This window comes from Larimichthys crocea, chromosome I, assembly GCF_000972845.2.
Source record: "Larimichthys crocea isolate SSNF chromosome I, L_crocea_2.0, whole genome shotgun sequence".
NCBI lineage: Eukaryota > Metazoa > Chordata > Actinopteri > Sciaenidae > Larimichthys > Larimichthys crocea.
The window spans coordinates 16,229,757-16,252,730 of record NC_040011.1 but is presented as its reverse complement, the minus strand read 5'-3'; the positions used below and the strand labels follow the sequence as shown (position 1 = coordinate 16,252,730).

Genomic DNA, 22,974 nt, shown 5'->3' with positions numbered 1-22,974 from the left:
GACTGTAGCAGGAGGGGGAAATCATTGAGCGAGACAGTCCCCTGAAGAAAGGAAGGACAGGACAGACAACAGATTTCGGGATGTTTGCGGTCACCAAAGGTCGAGCACTATTCAGAGACAGAAGATGACAACGTTAATTGGGGTCGCACCTCTGGGATATCTTCTCCTTTCTATGTAATTTTCTTTGGAGGATGATTCGCCCACAGTATCACAGGAGAAACTGGTGCAAATGAGCCAATTTTTCTTCAGAGACTTAGCAGTGAAGTGGGAAAACTGGGATCATTTCATCAAATCATATCAGTGTTTAGACATAATGTGTAGTATTCCTCCTTCGCCAATAATAATAAGTACTAGTTGCCAAGTTGCAAACACCATGTCATTAATCTGTGGTGCGCTACACTCAATTACTTCTTTTTCTCCAAGGAGCATGGAGCAGACTGTGGCCTTAACTGTGGTTTCACAACATCTATAATTAGAAAAACAATTATTCAATTCCATGATAATCATGGTTGCAACACTGTGTAACACACAAATCACACCCTGCATACAGCTGCGATGTCTTCCTCACCGTTCCCTCTCACCTTCAAAGTTCATTTGGGGCTAATGAACACAGCTCGTAAGAGCTACATGCTCCCCAATGGTTTAGGAAGATATTTCACTTGTTTATGTTCACCATATGGTTGGAGCAACTTTTCAGTGGGGACCAGGGAATAGGGTTACCTTCAAAAGAGGTCTCCACACACCAAATGTCCTGTTTCATGTGTGGTTAGAACCTAGTATTTTTAAATGTAATTTTTTTAGGTCATTTTGAGGGCAATGAAGAGAATCAAAGCACACTGAAGTACCTTTTTTTAAAATAATGTATTATCTATTTTATTCAGCATATTAATAGCCTTGTTGGGCCATGACCTCATATAAAGGGCAGTAGACAGCTGACATTTAATAAACTGAAAGGTGGCACAGTAGGCAGATGTCCATGCAGAAAAAGGATGTTTATTGACAAAACATTAATAACATAGAGGCTAATCTGCAAGTACAAGTATTCAGAGTATACACAATAACAAGAAAAGCAAGTTTTATTCTGTATTTTCGGTTCAGTTATTACAGATAACACAGTGCAGAAACTTCAGAGCAGCTATGATTGATATTCAGAGAATAAACACCATGTGAAGGCGTCACTCATATGAACATGCACAGAATTATTATTATATTATAGTGAGCTTCATTATTTAACTGTCCAGTCTACAGTTTTATTATTTTGGTTCAGCAGGCTGCTGTTTTCAGAGGAAAAGCTCTAAAAACCCACTGTACACGACCTGCTTAGCAGGAAAGACAGGCAGTTAGAGGTAAGCTGGTCAACAAAGTAGGGCTTCTAGCAGCTTAAGATCCAGATATAGAGACCAAAAACTGAGCTAAAAGAGAGGCATACTGTGTGTTGGACATCAGGTGGCTACAAACACAGCTCCAAATGAATGAAGATGGTGGTCCAGGATTGCAAGATGGATAAACAAGCAACTGTTTGCCAACAAGTTTGCTATATCAGTTGAAAAAAGTTGTTTCTGCTGCCCCAGAGTAGCCAAAAAAATCTATTATTACAGTTTAACAAAAAAGAGAGAAGATCAAACTCACAACTTGAGCTGCACTTCATATACACACGATACACCTCACAATCCACAATCATCCAATGAAAGTCCAAATCCAAACCCTCCTGTTTTGGCGGTCTTTTTAAGCTACAAAGATTTCCTCTCTTGCTCTGCCAATGCCGTCGCTTTCATGTATCAGCATCATCACCCGTTCTTCAGCCCCTCCACCACCCCCGCACCCATCTCTGCCCAGCTCTGTAGATTTATGATATTTACTCCTCAATATCTCTATGTGTCTGCAGGGGGAGTGATGAGGTCTGGGTCTAGACACCAAACTCGAACTGCATTCTGCTGTTTTAAGAAACAGTGCAAACGTGAGCTTCCTGACTGAACTGTCATTTACTGTTTTAATCTTTCTCTCACATCCTGACAACAGCCGATCACTCACTGCTCGACACAATGATGCACACCAGTTTTCACTGTCCCTGACTGAGCAGATTAATGCCATAGTGCGAATTGTGTGCGAAATTTACACAGCAGATTAACTGAAACACATAAATGAATTGTTTAAGACAAAAAGATGGTCAAATATAGAGTGATAAGATCAGTCTAGTTTCTATTTATGAACACTATCAGACAAATGGAAATATTGCAGCTATTGCTCCTGTTATATATGGTGGCAATAGTCAGTGATGCTTTGCAGTCACTCTCCGGTTCTCCCATCCAAACAAACACGTGTTCAGCAAAGAAACATACAGCCTGTGGTCTTCCATCTCCAGTGCTGACAATGTCCAGATGTCTACACAGTACTCACACTGACTGCCTGAGACAAAGTCTGCAATGAAAATAAATGCCTTCACTAAAGCAAAATCCAGAAAAAGAAAAGCATCTCTTTGTTTGGCAACTTTTATTCATTTATTTTTTTGTATAGATATCAGGGCAGTTTTGTTTGCTCCCGTTTGACAATCTTGTGTTCACCCGGTCTAACCGACATTTCAAAGCCCTTATTTTTTTCTTCATCGTTAACAAATGGGAGTCTGGTGATATAACAAGCTTAGTTGTTTTTGCAACATCTATGCATCTTAATGATGTTGAAGCAATTGGTTGTCTCAGTAATTACATCTTTGAAGGGAACTGCTTCACAGACAGCACAAATGGCAATCCTCAGATTGGTAATTAAAAGTGTGCAGTCGACGGCGGGATGGGATGATTAAAGCAGTATAGACTCTTCACTGACAGATGATGGAATAGAAGTTATTGATGACAGTGCAGAGGAGGTATTGGTGAATGAGGCACAGGTACATCCACATGCAGCACACACACGTCTGACATGTTACAGCCTTACAAAACTGAGATGCCTAACGTGTTAGCATGAATGAATGACATATTTGTAATGCATATAACTATGCCCAGTCTGCATAAGTACACAAGACATAAATTCAGACAAGCCTGGACCAGAGTGTAGCGTACACATTTTCAAACATGTCCAGAAATAGAAAAACAGCTAAAGCATCTTTCACAATAAAAATCCACTCACCATAATCGAGTAACAACAGAATTCACAAATCACTGATAAAGAATTTACCATGTAGCGCTGAAAAAATCTGAATAAATACTAATTACACAATCTATCTTGTCTCCCCGCCCCCCCAGGCTTTTTGGGACAAAGTTGCTAAACTAAAAACACATCAAAATTATGTCTATTCCAATTTTTGCTCATGTAAAGGCTACACCAGAATATCCTCAGGCTTTTGGCAAGAGGTTTCATGGAACATTAACTCTCTTAAAACATCATAATTTGTACAGTAAAAAAAGAAAACATTCTCATCTGTCCTCTTCCTGAATATTTCCAAATAGACCAGTCACCTGTGCAAAGATATTTGGTCAGAAAAAAGTGTTGTAACATGATTCAGGGATGAATGTTTGTTTGATTAGCTCATTAGGTCCTTAATTTTGGCATTTTCAAACCACTTCTTCACATTTAAATACAAGTTTAAAGTCACAATACAAATGATTCCTGCATGTATACTGCACATTATACATGATGGAGAGCTGTGTCATTTACACTACATAAACACTTCTCTGCCATGATTAATTCCACAATCGGATCATTTTACCGTTTTGTTGGACTGATCCTGGTACCAGCCCTTGTCTCCCCTGTAGCATAATTCAGTAAGAGAAGGACACATGCACTGTTAAGTTCTCTGCTCTCCCAGCAGTGTCAACATAGGACCCAGTTCCAACATTATAAGTCATAAATTGAAGAGAAGAACTCAAATATTTATATTCATATTCCAAAACAACTGAGCCCGAATGTATCTGTGTGCTTCTTACTTCTGTACTCTTCTTTCTAAAATGCATCATCTGTGTTCTGCTTTGATTTACTGCTAGTCTCCACTTATGAGCCAACACATTTAACATATTCTGTCGATCACACTCAGCAAGTAAGATTATATCATCCGTGTATAATAAAATACCTAATTTAACATCATCCAAGCATATGCTTTAATTAGCTTTCTTAATCTGTAGTGCGAGGTCATTAATACATATTCAAAAAAATCACCTTGTTTAACTTTAAAAGTGTATCGAAGCACTCATTAAGCACATTATTGATCTCAACACAAGCAACTTGACAAAGTCGGGATTGCTTTATAATTTTAAAGAGAGGCATTTTTTTATGAATCCAATCAAAAGCTTCTTTCAAGCGCACTTCTATTATCATGTTTGTTCTGAAATATTCCACCAACCAAAAGAGACCTCTCTCTAACTCTTCCTGTGTTTTTCTGGCTCTTACCTGTAGCTTCTTATTGTTACCAAACCAGGAGTAGGCTGGAAAAATCAATCTGATCATCATGTAATGGAAATGTTTCATGTAATGAAACAATATCAGGGTTTACAGTCTACAATAATAAAGTTCTGAGTTTACAATTCAGCTAGTCCAGACATCAATGTTCCAATGAACCAGAGACGGATCAGACCAGTGTAGGACTGGTGATCTCAAGTAAACCAGTAAATCTGAAGGCGGTTTTCACCATCCTGGGTCAGGTCCTCTTTTTTACATTCTCAGCACTTTTTACAGTTTCTGATGCAGTATAATTCCAGACTAATCCCCAGTAGCTTTCTCATTCTTTCATTCAGCTCTGCTGTGTCATTGTATGGCAGGTCCATCACAATGATTGACCCATCAGGATCAAAATGATTAGAGTTAGAGGCTGGGGGAATTCAGCTCAATACTTTACTTAATTTCTTTAACTGACTTGTTAAGCTCATCTTTCATCTTTCATGTTTATTCTTTACCTTCATCCTTCGCCTGCACACAATATTATCACATCTTATCAGTGCTGTTTTAGTTGTATAAATTGGTGTTGTGTTTCTGGCCACTTAACAATCCTAAAGGGTAACTTAAGTATTTCACTTTCACTTTTCACCCAGACTTTATTTTCCCATGTTAGTGTGTCAAAGTGACAACATTTGGTCTACTATTGAGTTAGAGTGCAGCTCTTTCCATTCCTTACACTGTGTGTCTAACCAAATCTCACTGAAGGAGAAGTCTGAAATCTTGGGAGTGGTGAGATAACTTGTTCCAGTAAGCACCGGCCAGGAAGAGTTTGTTGTCTTGGAGTACAGAAAGCTCAGCTTAGTATTCTGTAAAACATTTTAAAAGGACATTTCACAGACCGGATCGAGAGAAAGGTACAGAAAATGTTTAATTTTGTAGGATAGGTATAATAAGAATCTGGGTCAGTCAGTGACAAAAAACTGTTTTAATGAACATATTTTGAAGGTGCGCATTTGTCCGAAAGGATTGCATTGTAGCCCATTTTGCAGGTTAAAAATATTGATGTTACCCTTTAAAACCAATATTCACTGTCCTTCCAGTTCTGTTTTAGGCTTCATCTAAGTCTGGACAAGTATATAACCATGTCTTTAGCAGGAATAGCATGCACTACATTTATGCCACTTGCTGTTTGGTGCTGAGCACGTAGCGTGACCTGCGTTTATCGGGTCTTTTTCTCTGAAAGCAGCTGCTTGCTGCTGGAATCAAGGTTGATGAGCACATTGAGACCGATTCAGTAAAGTCAAACTGTAAAATTGCAGGCCATAAATCAAAAACATGAGATGCTTAAAGATGCTTATACATTCCGTAGAGGTTATTTGGTCGGGCGAATGTTATCTGTGGGTTAGTCACAGTGAAAAACCCTTTTCACATTAAAGTTGAAATATAAATATTGATTAGTGCAGCTTTAAAAATATGTCTGTACTGTTTTTCCTTAAATGTGAATTTGAGAGGTGTTAAGCTAAGCTTTTGGCACTCTCACCCAACTCAGCAGACCATTTGTGAAGTGCATTAAACTAATACTTGCTACAATTTAAGGAACCAGATCTCCCAAAGTAAGGAAATGACTCACTAAGACCTTCCACTGAATCACTTTAAGAGCTGGATATTGTTAATTGCAGAGGTACTAGACACATGAAAGAAACCATAAACAGGTGGGTGCAGTTATCTTTCTGATAAAATAATGCAGTGTAGAACGACGAGAAAGTGAATACAACAGGCAACCACAGAAAACAATGCATTTACTTTAACTTCAGAACATTATCATTAACATTGGAAATTGCTATTTCTCATGCACTCTGATCTGTAAGCGAAATATTATCACTACTGCTCATAAGTCTGTTCCAGCATCTGGTTTGTATCCTTGCTATGGCAAACAACACAACTGCCTCAAGCTGAAATTGTTTCTTTATACTTTAAAAGGCATTTATTAAAAAAGAACAGTACATTCTTCTTTTTCCAAATGAAAAGTTGAAACCATAAGCAGTACAGTACAAAACATGTCCCTCCTCAATCAAATGTACTCACGGCTTCTGCTGCTACAGCCTTACCTTGGTATGAGCAGTAATTTATGCTTGTTAATGTTAGCGAATGTTGGAATACTTAAGATAGGTGTGTTACTGAAATTATTATATTTAATTATTACAGGCTTCATTAATCATTTATGAATCCTCTCTTTTTGTGCTCCAGTTACACATTTTAGCTTTCACAAATAAACATTTGAATGGTTTTAAAACACATTATAGTTCTGTGGTCCGGTTCCATCTGCTCTTAGTCAGGTCTGCTAATGATGATGTCTTTTAAAGTGAACAGCAAATCTTGAAATTAAAGGAAATTCAGCGTGCCATTATGCTGTTATTTCCACTTGTGTTAACAGTGTTCAGTGTTTCATAGATTCACATTAAGACTTAAATTAAGTCTATATTTAGCCACCACGGAGTTGGTCACTATGGCTATTACAGGGGAACCAAGTCTCTCTGCTTCAAGTTAAACACAGAGAAAAGAGTTTGAAGTGATTCGCATAAAAATCATGTTTACTTGGTTCCTATAGCTTGCTCCACTTTTGGGCAAGTCCTTTTTTTTAATTGTGTCTGTACAGCATGATCAGCTTGAGTAATCACATCCTGATTGACTACAAATATTTAGTAAACACATCAAATCACGCACAGGTCTTTGAGTATATCAGTGCAGTATTACATCAAACTAGTGCATCTTCCTATTTTCAGAGTAGATTGAATATGCTGTAAGTTCATCTTTTTCAGCCAAAACAGTCCATAAAGGATAGAATCCCACTACTGACACGTTTAAGATATAAGCCTTAAAATCAATTTTTACAAAACCAGTGTGTAAGAGTATGTAAGCATTTATCGTATTGTGCATTTTCAGACTTGAATAGAGAAGAGACTGGGTAGGAACCATTGTTTAATAAATCAATGTAAAATAAAGGAAGCGCCTGTGTGCCTGTCTATTCCAGCCTATACCAATCTGCTGGCTCTTGTATGTGTGCTCCTGTACAAGTAAGATGATATACAAGCAATATGATTGCATATAAACTCCTGTTTCACTGATCAATAATTTACAAAGGAGTGATTGACATCGTGCAGATCCCTGGGGATTTCCGAGGTTAATGGCATACATGCATTAATGGGCTGAAATGCTAGAGGTCACTTGGCAGGGTATAACAGATAAGAAGACAGCATTGTACTTTACTGAATGACAGAGCGAGCAGTTTGCCTCGGGTGCAGTAAAGGTTACATTGGTCAAATGAAAAAAACGCGTGCAAAACGTGTCAAATTTCCTTGAAGTAAAAAAGGATATTTGATGGTGGATTCATGAGATGATTGTTTGCTGTTTGTGTTACAGCCCCACAGCTCAATCAATAATGTATGGCCAACGTACTAGGTAATGAATATACTTACCAGGATCTCCGACAATGCAGGGGAGACATGGCGTAGTGTATGACAGCAGATTAGGATGATATCATTGTCGTTAGCAGCAGCAGCAGCGACATTCTCACAGACGTGTGAAATAGGCCACGTTCACGAGTCAGACCCTCATCCAGCTCCGAATCGCTGCTGAAACCTGACTTTTTCTTCTTCTTATCTATTCCAGGATGTAACCAATATCTGACACCAATGCGAACCGACAGCCATGTTGAAAAGACTTGAAGAATGACAGTAACAAAAGGTGTCACATTTCTGCAGCTTGTTTTGAACACTCTTTGGGTTTGATGCTTGCCCTCTATTTTTGACTGGAGTTGAGGCTTCTCTGCAAATCTCAGTCAAGCCATGAATTCCACTTTCTCTCCACTGTTGTTTTCTGTTGTCCTTCAAGACAAAGAAAATCCCCAGTACCAAAGTAAAAAACAGTAGTCTTAGATAAGTAATATAAGGCATAACACTCTAACACCCTATCTAAACATTCTACTATTAAATTTAAAAGCTGCACTAATTAATATTTTTATCCATGCTACCAGCTGTCTGTCTGCCTGTCAGTCCACCAGACTAATAAAATATCTAATTAAACGGACTGAAATAAAATTCAATATCATTCATGGTCCCCAGAGGATGGAAGCTGCCTTTTATGATCCCCTGCTGTTTGAACTGTCTTGCCAACTATTGGATGAATCGCCATGACATTTGCAGCACACTTTCATGCCCACCCCAAGGAGGACCTGAAATAATTCAGGCGATCCTCTGTATTTTCATCCAGCACCACCATCGGGTCAGATATTTAATTTGTCCAGTACTTTGACAAAATACCTGCAAAACTCACTCAATCAGCCCTAGGTAAACTTGGCTGTGTATGGTGCTAGTTAGCAAATGTTTGCTGATTGGTATTAACCTACTAACACTCTAAAGTAGGCGTTTAAAATGGTAAACATGTACCTGCTAATAATTAGCATGTCAGCATTGTAATTGCAAGCATTTGGACATGCTAACATTAGCATTGAGCTCAAAGCATTGCTGGTTCTGAGTACATGCCTGTTGTGAGCGACAACAGGGTAACCGTAGACCCCAGTATTATTATATTGACAATGCATCAAATCATTATTCAAAGTGATAAACAGAACTATCATCAAACCTTGCATTTTTCCTGTCCATCTTAGCCTCTTTGAGTACACTAATTTAGTTTTTCCCCCTGAAAATGGTGCATATTATTTATTCTTATATCAAATCAATTTTATTTTATTTGTATAGCCCAAAGTCACAAAGTACATTTGCCTCAGAGGGCTTTACAATCTCTACAGGGAGTGACACCCTCTGTCTTTAGACCCTCGGTTCGAGTGAGGAAAAACTTGCCCACAAAAACCCTTTTAACAGGGAAAAATGTGGAAGAAACCTCAGGAAGAGCCACAGAGGAGGGATCCCTCTCCCAGGACGGACAGACGATATCAATTTATGAAGTCCATATTGTGCCTTTCTTTAATCTTCTATTTGAAGAAATATAGGAATATGGACAATATAGGAAAATGCTCTATGAATAAACTAATAAACTGCCCATGCTACAACCACTCATCATTCCCACCAGTATAATAAGACTGAAGTCACCAACCACAACAACAAAAACATCCACCAGGGCAAGAAACACAAGATGAAACAGGTTTTTATATACTCCAACTCCAAGGTCAGCTCATTTAGAAGAGAAAATGGAGGTGAACTATATTGGCCAAACTCTCTGTCGTAAGCATCTATTGTGATTTACAGACTAGCCTCCAACTTCTTTTCTGTGCAGTGAGGGATTGTTACTGACATTTTGGTGGCACTTTCCGTTTTATCTCCAAATAAAATTGTTTAGATAATCTGGCAAGCTGGCTTGTTTACATCCTTGCTGGTGGATTCGGTCAATGTCACCATGTTCCCTGATCTCCGCTTTGCTAAGTACAATGTTATCATGACTGAAATATGGCCAAAGCTATAAAAAGAAGACAAAATAACATTGTTCCCAAAAAGGCCTTTCTGATTCTAACAGTGACTTTGTTTCCATCTATGGAACTTAGTAACATTTGGTATCATTTCAATTAGAATTTATGACTATTTTCTCTGCAGTCTCAACATAATATCAAGTGTAATAAGATTCTATAAAAAATCGTTGGCATCCACAAACCACAGTAGAGAATGAAAGTGATAGTCTGAGCCATCAGCACTGGTCGTCCACACAGAGCCTTTTCCCTGTGAACCTGGGAGGAGAGCTCTACTGGCTGCCTGTCAGCTGTCCCATGCTGCTTGGAGAGGGCTCATGGTCTTTTTAATTCCCAGCCAATCTTCTGTCCATCACACCACTTTATCCCTACTTTAGAGCTCAGCTCAGGTCCACACACTGTCACTTTCTGACATATCTCGCAGCCTACAGCTCAACAATGCCAGAAAATATTGTCAGCTTCTCCCCCCGCCCACCCCCGACTCACTTTCAATGTGAACAACAAATCATATTTTCAAACTGGATGTAGGAACAGAGCCTCCTGCCTACCTGCCCACACCAATTCACACCATATTTGACTCTCAAAGTGTGTGTGTGTGATGTGGATGAAACAATGTGGAGAATAAAAATAAGAGCTCTGGGTTTAGTTTATGACAGATCACTCCGTGCTTATCAGGTGACCCAAGCACTTTCTGCAGGATTGTCCCACTCAAGGCGTCACATGATAATAATGAGCGGAGGTGGATTCAAAGCAGCACAACATGCATGGCACAGCAAAGGTAAAGAAGCCAGTCCTCGAACGCTGCCATTCTCAGGAGATTTCCATGAATATAGGATTAGCTACAAGCTGCGAGTCAAGCTCTGGTTCTTCCAGTTGCTTTACATATTTAAGACCGAATTTTGCACCAGCAGAACAGGCGGCTTAAAGCCAAAGATGGCTGTGCAGCAGTTTTTGGAAAGTGGGAATGAGTCTGGCATGAGTATATTAATGTAAGTTCACAAAATTCTCAATGTATGTTATCAGGTCTCCACTTTAAATGAAATGTCAGACAGGGTGGACTAAATATACATATCTAAAATGTTAGCATGCAGAGTTTATCTTGAACTTTCTTCTTGCAAATTTGCAGCTATCTGTCTTTAAAAAACCCAAAGATATTCCACCATGTTAAACATATTTACAGTAAATCAATTTCTTTATGGTGCAGAGATCATGAGCTGAGATCAGGAGCCCTGTGGGAAACTCATATCGTTGCTGATTTTATCTTCCCGGTCTAATGTCAGGGATAAACTGCTTAATCCATCATATATTTAATTGCCTCAACCAGGATCTTTGCTACTGATATCAGCTTTATGAGAGTATGTACATGGCTTTGGTTAAATGTTCAGTTTTCTTTTAAAATGCCTGCACTTTATTTGGTAAGATGATAGTTTTGTTGTGAAGGGTAATACTGTATGTATAGTACAAACTGTCTGCTGACACAACACTGACTATTTACAGAGACAAGAGTGCTTCAAGTATCACCAAGGTAAAATATATTTCTGTTGCTTGTACTGTAGGACAGCCATTTCACCATAAGCCTAATTACTTTTAATCTGTTTGTGGCTTTTGCATAACCTTTGAATTATAATATATAATATTGTGTGTGTGTGTGTGTGTGTGTGTGTGTGTGTGTGTGTGTAAGCAGTCTCACAGTGAAAAGAGACTTGTCATTGACTTGTCACGAGTCCATTATTAAATTGTTAATTATGTCTTTGTCTTTATGTCTGTCTTTGCTGCGGCAACTTCAGGAAAATAATCGTTTGCTAATTTTTCCCCGCTCCTCAGGGAAAACTCTGCCTCTTTCTCTCCACCTCCTGCAACCTGTTTCAGTCCCACAGGATGAGGATGTCTCGGTGTAGTTACTCACCATATTTGCTGTGATTCCCTGCTGCACACACTGTTATACAGCATGAAATCTCCTGAGACAGAGATCTGCTACCGCCCAGTCAGGTGTATAAATCTCACAAGCTAAAACACATCTGCTGATTAAAGGCTTTTCAATGTGAAAATTTTATTGAGTCTTCTTGTCATCTCACAGAGATCTCTTATTCTGTTAATACAATGGTATTACATTGCAGAATTAACAAATTACAGACTCAGTTAGAGAAGCGGATTAATCAGAAATGAAAGGGGAAAAAATTTAAATACAAATTTGAAACATCATAATAGCATATTCTAGCAAAGATAAATAAATACAAAACATTAATTAATAAAAGCATTTAATAGGAAAATGTAAAGGGATTTAAAATCTTAGGTAACAGAACAGCAGAAAATAAATTGTTGCAAGAAAGTTTGGGTTGATTCATGTAGAATCTTCTTGTTGTATAAAACACAAAGACATCAAAATAAAGAATAAATGCACATAAATAAGGTGAACACGAGGCTACACGAAGTTTGCCATTTCAACACCTGTATCATCTCCGTAGGACAAAATGCACTTTCCAGCAAAAAACACACACACACAATGACAGATGTTGGGTGAACAATTTCCATGATCACAACATACTGCATGTTACATATTAATGAGAAAATGTGTCGCATCCATATGTGTTGAAATTGACAGACCCAGTGAGTATATGTACAACATTATAAAACAGCTTCATCAAATATATGTGCATAGCAAACCAATCTGAAATCTAAAATATTACAATATCACATCTTTACATCTATTTCATCACGGCAACGTTAGTGTAACCTTGTGAACTTTCTCTATTATACCTTTCAATAACTTATACCTGTCAGTCAGTCTGGATAAAGGTGACAGGAAACCATCCTTTTCTCCTACGAATTATGTTCATCTACTTTGCATCAGGGAAATACATGTTGGATTAAGTATGATAATGTCATTTTACCAATTATGTTTTCTTCTTCATATAGGACAGCGCTGGATGTAAATGATCTGCAAAATATTCAGCACTGTAATGTGATATCCTGTAAACATGAATACAGTTAAATAGCAAGATATGAGAGCTGTAATCTCATGTGAGATAGAATTTCTTCAAAGACAAATTTTTGATCAACAAGACTGTATGCACGTATTTACTTGGGTCTGGTGGATACTAATGCACAAAATAATTCTTAAAGAAGTGGCAACAAAAGAGATTCTGGAGGGTTTTTTTTCACTTTCTATTAGCTTTAGGAGAATAATATTTATATTGGAGGTGTTTTTAGATCTTGTGTCATCATCTCCCAACTACAATTCATTCCCGTCTTCCACACACAAAATGACATAAAATACAATTTTACAAATAAAGTAAACATCATTTTACATTCTGTGTTTGACAAGTTTGTCCTTTTTGCAAAACAGTTACAATCTGTTGGTTTCAAAGACACGATGATGACAGATTTGAGGAACATAAAGTTGATAAGGCAAAGCAGCTTTGTTACACACCTGTGATAGAATTCATCTTCTCTGCATCTGTTCCCGGTATACAACCCATTAAAGCAGCAAATTCAAGTGTTTCTTGATACATGTTTGAAAAGCATCATAGGATTAGTGAGTGTTTCCTTGTGTAAAATCAACACAGTAACAGCTGTGTGGATGAATAGAGTCTGGTGTTAAAGTGTTAATCCTAAGGGTTGTCTTTTATAGTGGATTTGGCGACACCTGTGGTGACTGGTGGCCTTCAGGTTACACATGGACCTGAACAGCTTCATGCAACATTAAACATGCGATGTGCACTGTGGAGGCAGCAGTATGAATCCCAAATTAAATCCCAGTTGACTAATATGGAGCACAGCAAGGACTGCTTTATTAGGTAATCCAAGAGTAGGAAAATATAACTGAATGGCTCTGCTGTGGCCTGCATCAGCCATTACAGTGTAATGTAACTTCCAACATATTTGCTGAGCTGCTCCTTTAACAAGCAGCTTTTTTCACAGCAGACGTTTTGACTTGTTACAGCAGGACAAGCACAGGTGTTACAAATAACACTGAGGAGGACTCTGCTCTATTTAGGTGTTGAAGCAAACAGCACTACCATTGAGCCAGCATGCACAATATCATGGCTGAACTGGAACATCTACAGGAGATGAAATGCAGTCATTAATAGAATGACTAAAGTCTGCTCTTTTATTTTCCCGTTTTCTAAAATAACTTTTTTTTTGGGCGAGTGCTGAGACAAAAGCAGCTAAAAGTGAAAGTTTTATCAGAAATAAATTGTTTGGCACATTTAAAGGAGAACTCTTAGTCTTACAGATCAAAGATGGTTACAGCTCTTTGGAGTTCTTTGGCATATGTTAACAAATAGTTTCATAAATACTTCTGCACATCTTGAAATTCTCGCCTGTTGGTGTGGAGAAAGAAGTGTATAGCATATCAGACCTCTGTAGTCTAGTCTGATTCTTTGCATGAGGCTCAAGGTTACATTAGCTGCTAGCATAACACACCCAAATCTCTGACTGAACAGTTTAGTCCTGTTGCATCGATTTTCATCTTGTTTTTTTTTCAGCTGTCCGTTGTGATACTTAAGATGCAAACTCAGTGGAGTACAGTTTTTTGCTGCTGTGTTTGGTAATTTAGCTTAAAGAGCTGAGCTAATGCTATTTAGAGCTCAGATTTAATGGTGAAATAAACCAAACTGTGATGGGGTTGTGATTAGGTTGTATGGTGTCAGGCACAAACTTACAAAAATGTTTGCACACATGTAATCATTACATACAATGGTGTGGGCCTATAGCAACAGCAGATGTATTGTGTACTATGAAACTAAGGGATGAACTATTATTTGTTGTAAGTTGGCTACTCGAAGGTAATTCAATGAATGTATCATGAGACCCAGCTTTCGTCCTGTTGTCACTTGGTATTACAACAAATAATTCCCCTATGGCTCTAAAAGCATTTTCTTCATAGACCACACTTAGAAAATATGCATGTAAAACTAGTGACAGGACACTAGGAACTGCAAACAAGGTCAATTATGACTATATAATATAATGTGATTTTTTTTTTTTTTTTTTTTTATCATCCATGTACATGTAGGTTTTGTTATTTTGTAAAATCTTCCACATGTCCATAAGTCTGATTCCACCACAAATGAAAAATAGCTACAGCTAAATTTGCTTTCATATGAAGGATTAACACTCTAAATCCAAATGATGAAGGTGATACAGTAGATATTGGATTATTTTGAATGATGTGAAGAGTGAAACTTGTCCCTTTTTGTAGCATTCATAGAGGTCCCAGCAGGCCAGAACATAACCTTTGAGGCAAAATGGTTGAAAACAGACTTAAACTGGGGAAACTGGGACATGAGCTGAGGTTAATTTCAAAATAACAGATAAGAAATTTATCTTTCCATGTTCATCAAACATGTTCTGGAGGATTGCAGTGATCCTGAAAAATAGGCAGATGAAAATGTTTTCTATCTAGCGCTGTTTTGCAGATGAGTAACAGTCCAGCTGCAGATTTGTGGGCATTTGACAATCTGTCAGAACGCTTCCATCATCTGGTTTTGGCTTGAGAACCAGTGGTTGAGAAACTCTCTTAGTTGGCTGCTTATTCCACAAATCGGACATATAGAAGAGAATAATGAACTATATTAATTCTAATGTCCAGAGCTAAATATAAAGGCATTAGAAGCTACAAAACATTGAAAATACAAAAAACATCATGAAACAGCAAATCTTCGCCGGAGCTTGACACACACATCCTTTTGAGTTAAGACCTAGAAAAAAAAAGGGAAAAGGTATATTAGAAGCATGTCGGCCTATTTAAAAGAACTTGACACAGCAGTAGCAGTGAGTAAGCAATACCTCTGCAAAGGTTGCATGACAGTCTTTTTAAATAGTGTATAAAGTGTGCATCCAAGGAAACATAACATTTGTGGGGAACACCTACATCCTGGGTATATTTGGGCTACATGAATGTAAGACGTGACCACAGACTAATGGTAATTCAAATTCAGTCAAGTATAGACTAAATGCCACTAAAATTTATCTCATCACTCAGAGTTCATATGTACATGTATGCAATTTTCGAAGGCAACTTATGTCACGTGGAATTTGAATATATTGAACATTTCAGTTTTTAGCAGTTGTTAGTGCTGTCACCTCACAACAAGAAGGTCCTTGGTTCTCCCTGTGTCTGTGTGGTTTCTCTCTTGGTAATCCACCCATAGTCCAAAGACATGCAGGTTTTTAAGTTAAGTGGTGAGCGTGGACGGTTATTTGTCTCTATGTTCCAGCCCTGTGATGAACTAGCTACATCCCAAAGAAAATATGTACCAAATTTGTTAAAAATTGGATGGCATATGTATTATTGGTGGTGAAAACTAGTTTTGAGAAAAATCAATATGTAGATGGGAATGGACGTGGTGTTTTTGGATAGAAAGGAGCTAAAACTAAGAGACTTTTTGTTGGATGCCTCATATTTCACCTCAGGAGAAGTGTTTTGTACGTGTTCTACCTTGGCCCATGGCCCATAACTTTTTGCCTACAGGTCACTGAAATCTGTGTTGGCAGAATATCTCAAAAATTACTTAACAGACAGACAAAAAGAACTGAAAACACAACATTGTGCACAGGGAATACTTTATATATTCTCTGCTTCTTCTTCCTAGTCGTATGATGCAGTCTTATTGCAATTTCTGTGTGTATTCTGAAGGCCTTGTTCAAGCTACGGTAAAGCTGATAAACAGTATCAGTCACACAGGGGATTAGTTACACAGAGTGCACCCATCCCACTGCCTCTCTGCTTAATTCTACCTCCAATCATTTGCATGCTGCAGAGTATTTGAAACTTACTGGACATCTTTGGTATGCGGATGGGGCCGCTGCTGGTGCCATCGCCCCCTTCGGTCAGAGCTTTGATCTCAATGAGGTAGCCCTCTCCAGAGGGGATTTGCAGCTCCACACTGGTCTTATTGGTCTCCAGTATGGAAGTCCTGCCGTGCCAATTCTGACGATACACGACCTGTAGTAGAGAGTAGAGAGACTTAATTCAACATACATGTTAAAACAAATCAATTCTCCAAAAACAGTGTGTGCGTAGCCAGATTTTGGTTGTAGTCTCTTTCTAGAGGAGGTAATGAATTCAACATGCCCTTTGAGGTGCCGGTGACTCAACATGGAGGAGCACAGCCCTTTTAAAACACGACCTCAGCTACCCTTTTTACACATTTAGTTGTGTAATTTCATCTTCATCGAAATGCAGCATAATGTTTTATTTCATTGTTCAAAAGAAAATGTGCGACGCTGGCAGCTAAACTGTCAAATAGCTCTAAAAACATTAAAAATATGTAAGTCGTTCACTTTTAATGCACAGTATTGCCTCTGCCAAATTATTAAACCATTCCTGTCTACATGCAAAGCATGCTCCCTTACAACAGAGCTTCACAAAAGACTGATCATTAAATGAGCAATGCTGCATATCTCTGGAGAATAAATACATAAATAAATATATATATATATATTTGTGGAAAGCATTACCAAAAACAGTGGTTTCTCTTCACAAGTATGCAAAGTGGATTAAATATGATTCATTGTTGTGCCCACTGGATGAAGCTGAATTCCTTCTGTGTGCAAGATGCCTTTCATTTTATCACCTGGAACAGATCTTTTAATTTTGAAAGGCCAGACAGGGCCAATCCATAATGTAACACTGGAGTGCTGAGGTCTATCTTTCCACTGCAATGAGAAAGCCATTTATTGGGATGACAGCAGCCGAGGCTCTGTTTGTTTCCCCAGTTCTGGAGTTTCTGCTATTACTCTGACAAACTCACCTTGTATCCTGTCACCTCAGACTCATTTTCCATCGCCTTGACATGTTCCCAATTTAGAAAGATCTTCGAGTTGGTCAGGTTCCACTCAATATTCCCTGGAGGCTGACTTGGAGCTGCATGATATGTAATTATAGACAAAAGGCTCACAAATGAATGCATAAACCAAAGTCATCAATACTATTCTCTAAGCTCTAACTCTGCAGTCCGCCTCGATGTAATCATCTGGTGTTGCAGCAGAATGCATTTTATACTGTATACTTTTCAATCTTATGGAAGACACTGGAAAAAAATGGAGGTCAGGAAAAAAGAAGAGAATGCCTGCTCTTTGATTACCCTTTCATTTATGTGTGAAAACAGCTTATATGGATGAAATGAGGAGTTCACCCTGAAGCAGCACAAAAGTCTTCACTGCAGTAAAGAACTTCAGTGGTTTGAGTGTTTCTGACTTGGGTTGTGAAAACAACGTAGACTATAGCATGAAACTGCAACTGAGGCTTAAGTCGACAGAGAAATGTGCATGCTTGCTTAGAAGTAGTCCGACTTTTTCAAGTCTGTCTGTAGCAGTAGCTGCTCATATGAACACTTGAACTGGTTTTCTTGCTTTAATCATTCCTTCTGTTTACAATGGACACTAAAGCCTTGTTCAGCCCATATCCAACAACAACAACATCAAATCCAGAGTCACCAAAGTGCATCAGAGCGGCTGAGCTGCTACTAGCAGAGCAGTGTGAAGGACAACACAGAGAACGGTGAACAGATGCTGAAATATATCAACTGCTGGAACTTTGAAGGAGGCTTCTGTACAGACAAACCTGCCTTTGCGTAGGTAGTTACTGGCACACAAATCTGATCTGATCCCTTGCAAATAATAGTGTCTGCTTTAAAGATCTGATTTGGGAAACAAATCTCATTTGCCTGCAGTCGGAACAAAGAGATCCCTTCCTAATGCACTTTATGTGGAACTGATGGAAAACAAAATCCAAAGTCCTTGTCTCGTGCAGAAATGTATTCCAAAGTTTACCTGTTATACCAGTCTGAGTCAAATCTCTTCAATATCAAAGCCACAATTATATTCTTTAATCATTTCTGGTTTTTCACACAACTATCACATTAGGCACATGTTTTGCAAAATGTTTAGCACATGGGATAAGAGTCCTCTGTTTTCAGTCTTGTTCTTAATGAACAGAAATGTATTTCTCATCAGTGACTGACAGTATAATCAGCACAAAGTCACATCACACCGCTGGTGGTGTAGGGGTGTGGGAATATAAGGTGGAGGGAAACAGTTAAAACTGTTCATCAGTACAGCAGTGCAGGAATTTACTGTAAGAATCTTACTAAGAATCTTAACAGTCTTCCTCATAAAATAATGATGTATCCTCAATAAACGAGTCTTTGAGCTTAATGATATGATGTACCATTTTTGTGTTTTTCGAACATGTATTTACAGTTTTGTGCTTGGAAACAGTTTGTGTGATTTAAAAGCCGTGCTGAATATTATTTGTCATTTTAATAAGTCATAATTAGTCATGCAGTATGTTGCACATTTATTGTGCAAGCATTTACATGACTGGAGCAAAACAAGACGTTAAGGATTGGTTCAGAAGTCTATCTTAAAGCACTGGTTGCCCCAGTTGTTCTGCCTCTCCACACTGGCAGTAAAGCAATCCTTTTCTTGGGCTACAACCTAGACACCTACCAGGTAAAGGGATAAAATGTGAATCAAGTAGAAGGCTGAACAAACAATGCAACAAAGCACATTTTTGGTGGGTTTCTGTGTGTTTGTGTGGACTCACGTGGTCTCTTGGTGGTGATGTTAAAAGCGGAGCTGCAGGGTCCAAGTCCTGCACTGTTTTGGGCTCTGACTGAGATCAGATAAACTGTGCTGCCCTTCAAGCCAGAGAGAAGAGCTGTGGTGTTGATAACCCTCACTCTCTCTGCTTCACTCTGCTGAGATCCTTTCTCCCAGAAGAGTACCTAGACCAAAGAGACAAGAATTAGCACAGAGCTCCAGTCACACTCTCTATACCTTTTTGTCTTTTCTAATTTTAAACCGTTTTCAAATCTGTAAAGCGCTTCGGCCTCTGTCAAGTCAAACCTCATTTGTTTTGTTTATTTTCTACTGAGATTATCACAATGTGCTTATAAATAAGTGCATTATTATTTTATAGGTCCATATAGGTTGAAAGAGTGCATATATATATATACTGTAGGTTGCAATGGAGACAGCTGACATACAGTATATGGCAGCGCAACATAAAAGTGCACACACATGGAGATACAGACAGCAGATTTACTTTGGCGCCTCATTACAGAGCTTCTCCTCTCACTTCATTAATTTTTAAGAAATGTGAGTTCATTTAGGTTTAAGTCTTCAATATGCTGAAGCAGTGTTTCTACAGGACCTTATTTAAAAGGAGAAAAATAAAACAGTACTGTAGGTCCCGAGGCAACCCAAACTACCAAGTGATACTGTATCTGACAATCAGCAATACCAAAAGCAGCTCTGGGAGTGAGGAGTGCAAGGATAAGAAGCTTGTCAGAATCTGTATTCATAGGGAGATCATTTATGACCCTAACACGAGACAGGAAAAGCAGACAGGAAAATGTCAAACAGATGGTTTCAGAGTAGGTACTTATTCAATTGGCTGCACACGGGTTTTCAGGGATCTTGCTTGAGAACGGCAGATTAGCGACAGGGCCTGGAGTTGCTGATAACAGATGCATCAACAGTGGTCCCCCCCCTTTTCCAGCGGTTTAATTATAGCAGTTTTACAGGCACAGGAGAATACCTAAAAAACCTGAGTAGAAGTTTCCAGTTTGGACACCACCTCTGCTCAAAATCTAAACTCAAAGAGGGATGAAGGAGAGGGATTTTAGAAGGCTTAGGCTGCCGGCCTTTATTTTATAGTCTCTTATAGACAGGCAGGAAAGTGCATCATACCACCAGTGTGTAAACAATACCAATGTTTGTGTGTGGCTGACATATAATTACATAGCTGAGCAGATGTATCTAGGAATGGAAGGCTTGTCAAGCCTGTGATTTCTCCAATCTGCTGGATTAACATGAAAAAATCATGTACACAGCTTGCACATATTAGTCATATAAGTCATGTTTATTGAAAATGATTAATTTATGTTCAATATACAGAATTTTTTTAACCTAACGGGACCTTTTCACGTCAATTTAAAGGTATTTTAATACATCCAGTATTTTATCTGTTAAACTGTGTACAAGACACAGTAATGCATATTACATACATAGATATAGTAACAAATATTACACTAAACAGCAAAATACATAAAGAGGTGTAACTTTAAAGTAACCAGTCATCAGCAGTCTATCATATTCTGTGTCCTCCAATATGGGGTTTGGTTGGTTGGAGGTCTTATTCCACTCAGAAAAACTACCTACCTATTAGCAGCAATTCTTTCCGGTCTGCAGGGATGTAGTCTAAAAAGGTTGTCCAAACATTCAGGAATAGCTCATCCCTACCCCTCACAGCAGCTTGTAACCTTTCATGTGGGAGGATATTAAAAATCTGCCTGTACCAAAGGTAACATTTGGGGAGAAGTTTTGATCCAGTTTTGCAGAATACACCTTCGCGTGACTAGAAGGAGTTTTTCAAGAAGCTTATAATGGGATGCAGAGAGATGTAAGTCCTAGGAGGAAAACACCAGGTTTTTGGAAATTACTTTACATTTCCAGAAATAATGAAATAAGTCCCCATATATGTATGTATATTGCACTTAATACACAAAGAGGAAAGTATCTTGTACTGAGTTTCATGTAGATGTGGATCTGATCAGACATGTAGTTGTGTAGTCTTTTATGCATTGTATTGTTGTATGTCCAATCAATCTAATCTCAAGTAGGTCTCATGCATGAGTTATTTTGTTTACTAATTTTATGATCACTTTTTAGAATCTGATTTCTGATTAATGTATTCTGTACATAAATGTACCTGGTCTTGTTAAATCTTACAAATACAACACTTTACTGCTGAAAGCTAATATGGCAATAAGAGAAAAACACATTTCTTGCACAAAATGACTTATATTTGATCAAAGAACAATGCACAAATAGGACCTGAAAACAAAAACATTGCAATAATCGCAGTTCGGATAAGTTAAAGGTTTGACAAGTGTATTTACTGCAACTTGATAGAACACATAGTACATACTTAAAACACGTGCCTTAAGACTTATTTCATCCACCAAAGGCAAAAGCTAAGTGAATCTAACTAAAAGGAAAAACAACAACATGGCAAACCTAAAAAGCAGAAGGGAAGTCCATGTGAGATGAGCTAAAATGTATGTTCAGAGTTTTAGAATGACATTGAGTCGATGATTAGTGTTACAGATGAAGCAATAACATCCACAATCCAAGATGATGGACACTGAAAACTACATGTTCACCTTGCTGTCTCACATTTGCAACTGCAACATGTAATTAAATTTTGCTCAGTTATCATTTCAACAAAAGGGGGTCACTGGCTAAAAGCCCAAAAAGCCTCCTTTTGTCGACAGACTGAAATCTGTTCAAAAGGTTACCGAAGAAATTTGATTGGTAAAAATGCCACAGTCATCACTGCTAAACTCTGCATTTCTAGAATGGAAAGCTTCTCGGGTTTAGCCAAAAAAAAAAGTTAAGGAGGGATCCTTCACTCACATTTAAACCATTACTGCCCAAGTCTCAGTCAGAGACAAGGCTGGATTGCCAACCAGGCAATTTTGAATAATTGCAATCTTGGTAGCGAAAATCTGCACTATAGTCCAACTATCTAACTGGTGTGTCCTGCGTATTACATAATCTTGTCGTCCTGTCTTGCAGAGGGGCCTGTGTCACAATCTAATTTTAAGGGCTTTATTATTTTAGTGTATATTGTGCTCAAACGGTGCACACACATAACCACATTTAACTGACACAGGGAAAATATGTGGACATGTAGTGCTCTGCCAGCATTTAAGCTAGTTGGGCAAATAATGAAGCTGCCATGTGTAGTCTGCAGTGTGTGATGGACTTGATGGAGGCAGGAGGGCAGCACACTTTTGCCCCAGGGCTCTAGAAGGTTAATCCAGCCATGGTTGAAGGCTTTCATAGTGGTGTAAAGTAAAAGTAAAACATTGCTATGAAAAGGTCGGGTGAAGTAGGAGAAAATTGAAGGGTGCTGTGATGAGTCATTATCCTCTCAGTCAGTCACATTACTTCTCTTATACCTTTCAAACAGTCTTTCCTATCAAAATGTCATTTGATGAAAATGCCATAGAGGTTTCAAGGAGAAAATAGTTTTTTAGGTGTAGTGGTACAGTAAGATTTGACAGCAAAGCATCTCAAATCTGTAACCAAATTTGAAGTTACTTTTCATAATT

General features: G+C 38.3%; 1 protein-coding gene across 1 annotated transcript in view; it reads right to left on the bottom strand.

Annotated features, from left to right (window-relative positions):
• Positions 1-14,884: 14,884 nt before the first annotated feature.
• cntn6 (contactin 6) overlaps positions 14,885-22,974 on the bottom strand; it is a 115,586-nt gene continuing 107,496 nt past the window's right edge. The window contains exons 21-24 of the mRNA XM_019267247.2: positions 19,398-19,578; positions 17,602-17,714; positions 16,625-16,793; positions 14,885-15,546 (exon numbers count right to left, since the gene is read on the bottom strand). Coding sequence (XP_019122792.1) covers positions 15,455-15,546; positions 16,625-16,793; positions 17,602-17,714; positions 19,398-19,578 — 555 coding nt within the window. The 3' untranslated portion in view covers positions 14,885-15,454. The remainder of the gene's footprint in view (positions 15,547-16,624; positions 16,794-17,601; positions 17,715-19,397; positions 19,579-22,974) is intronic.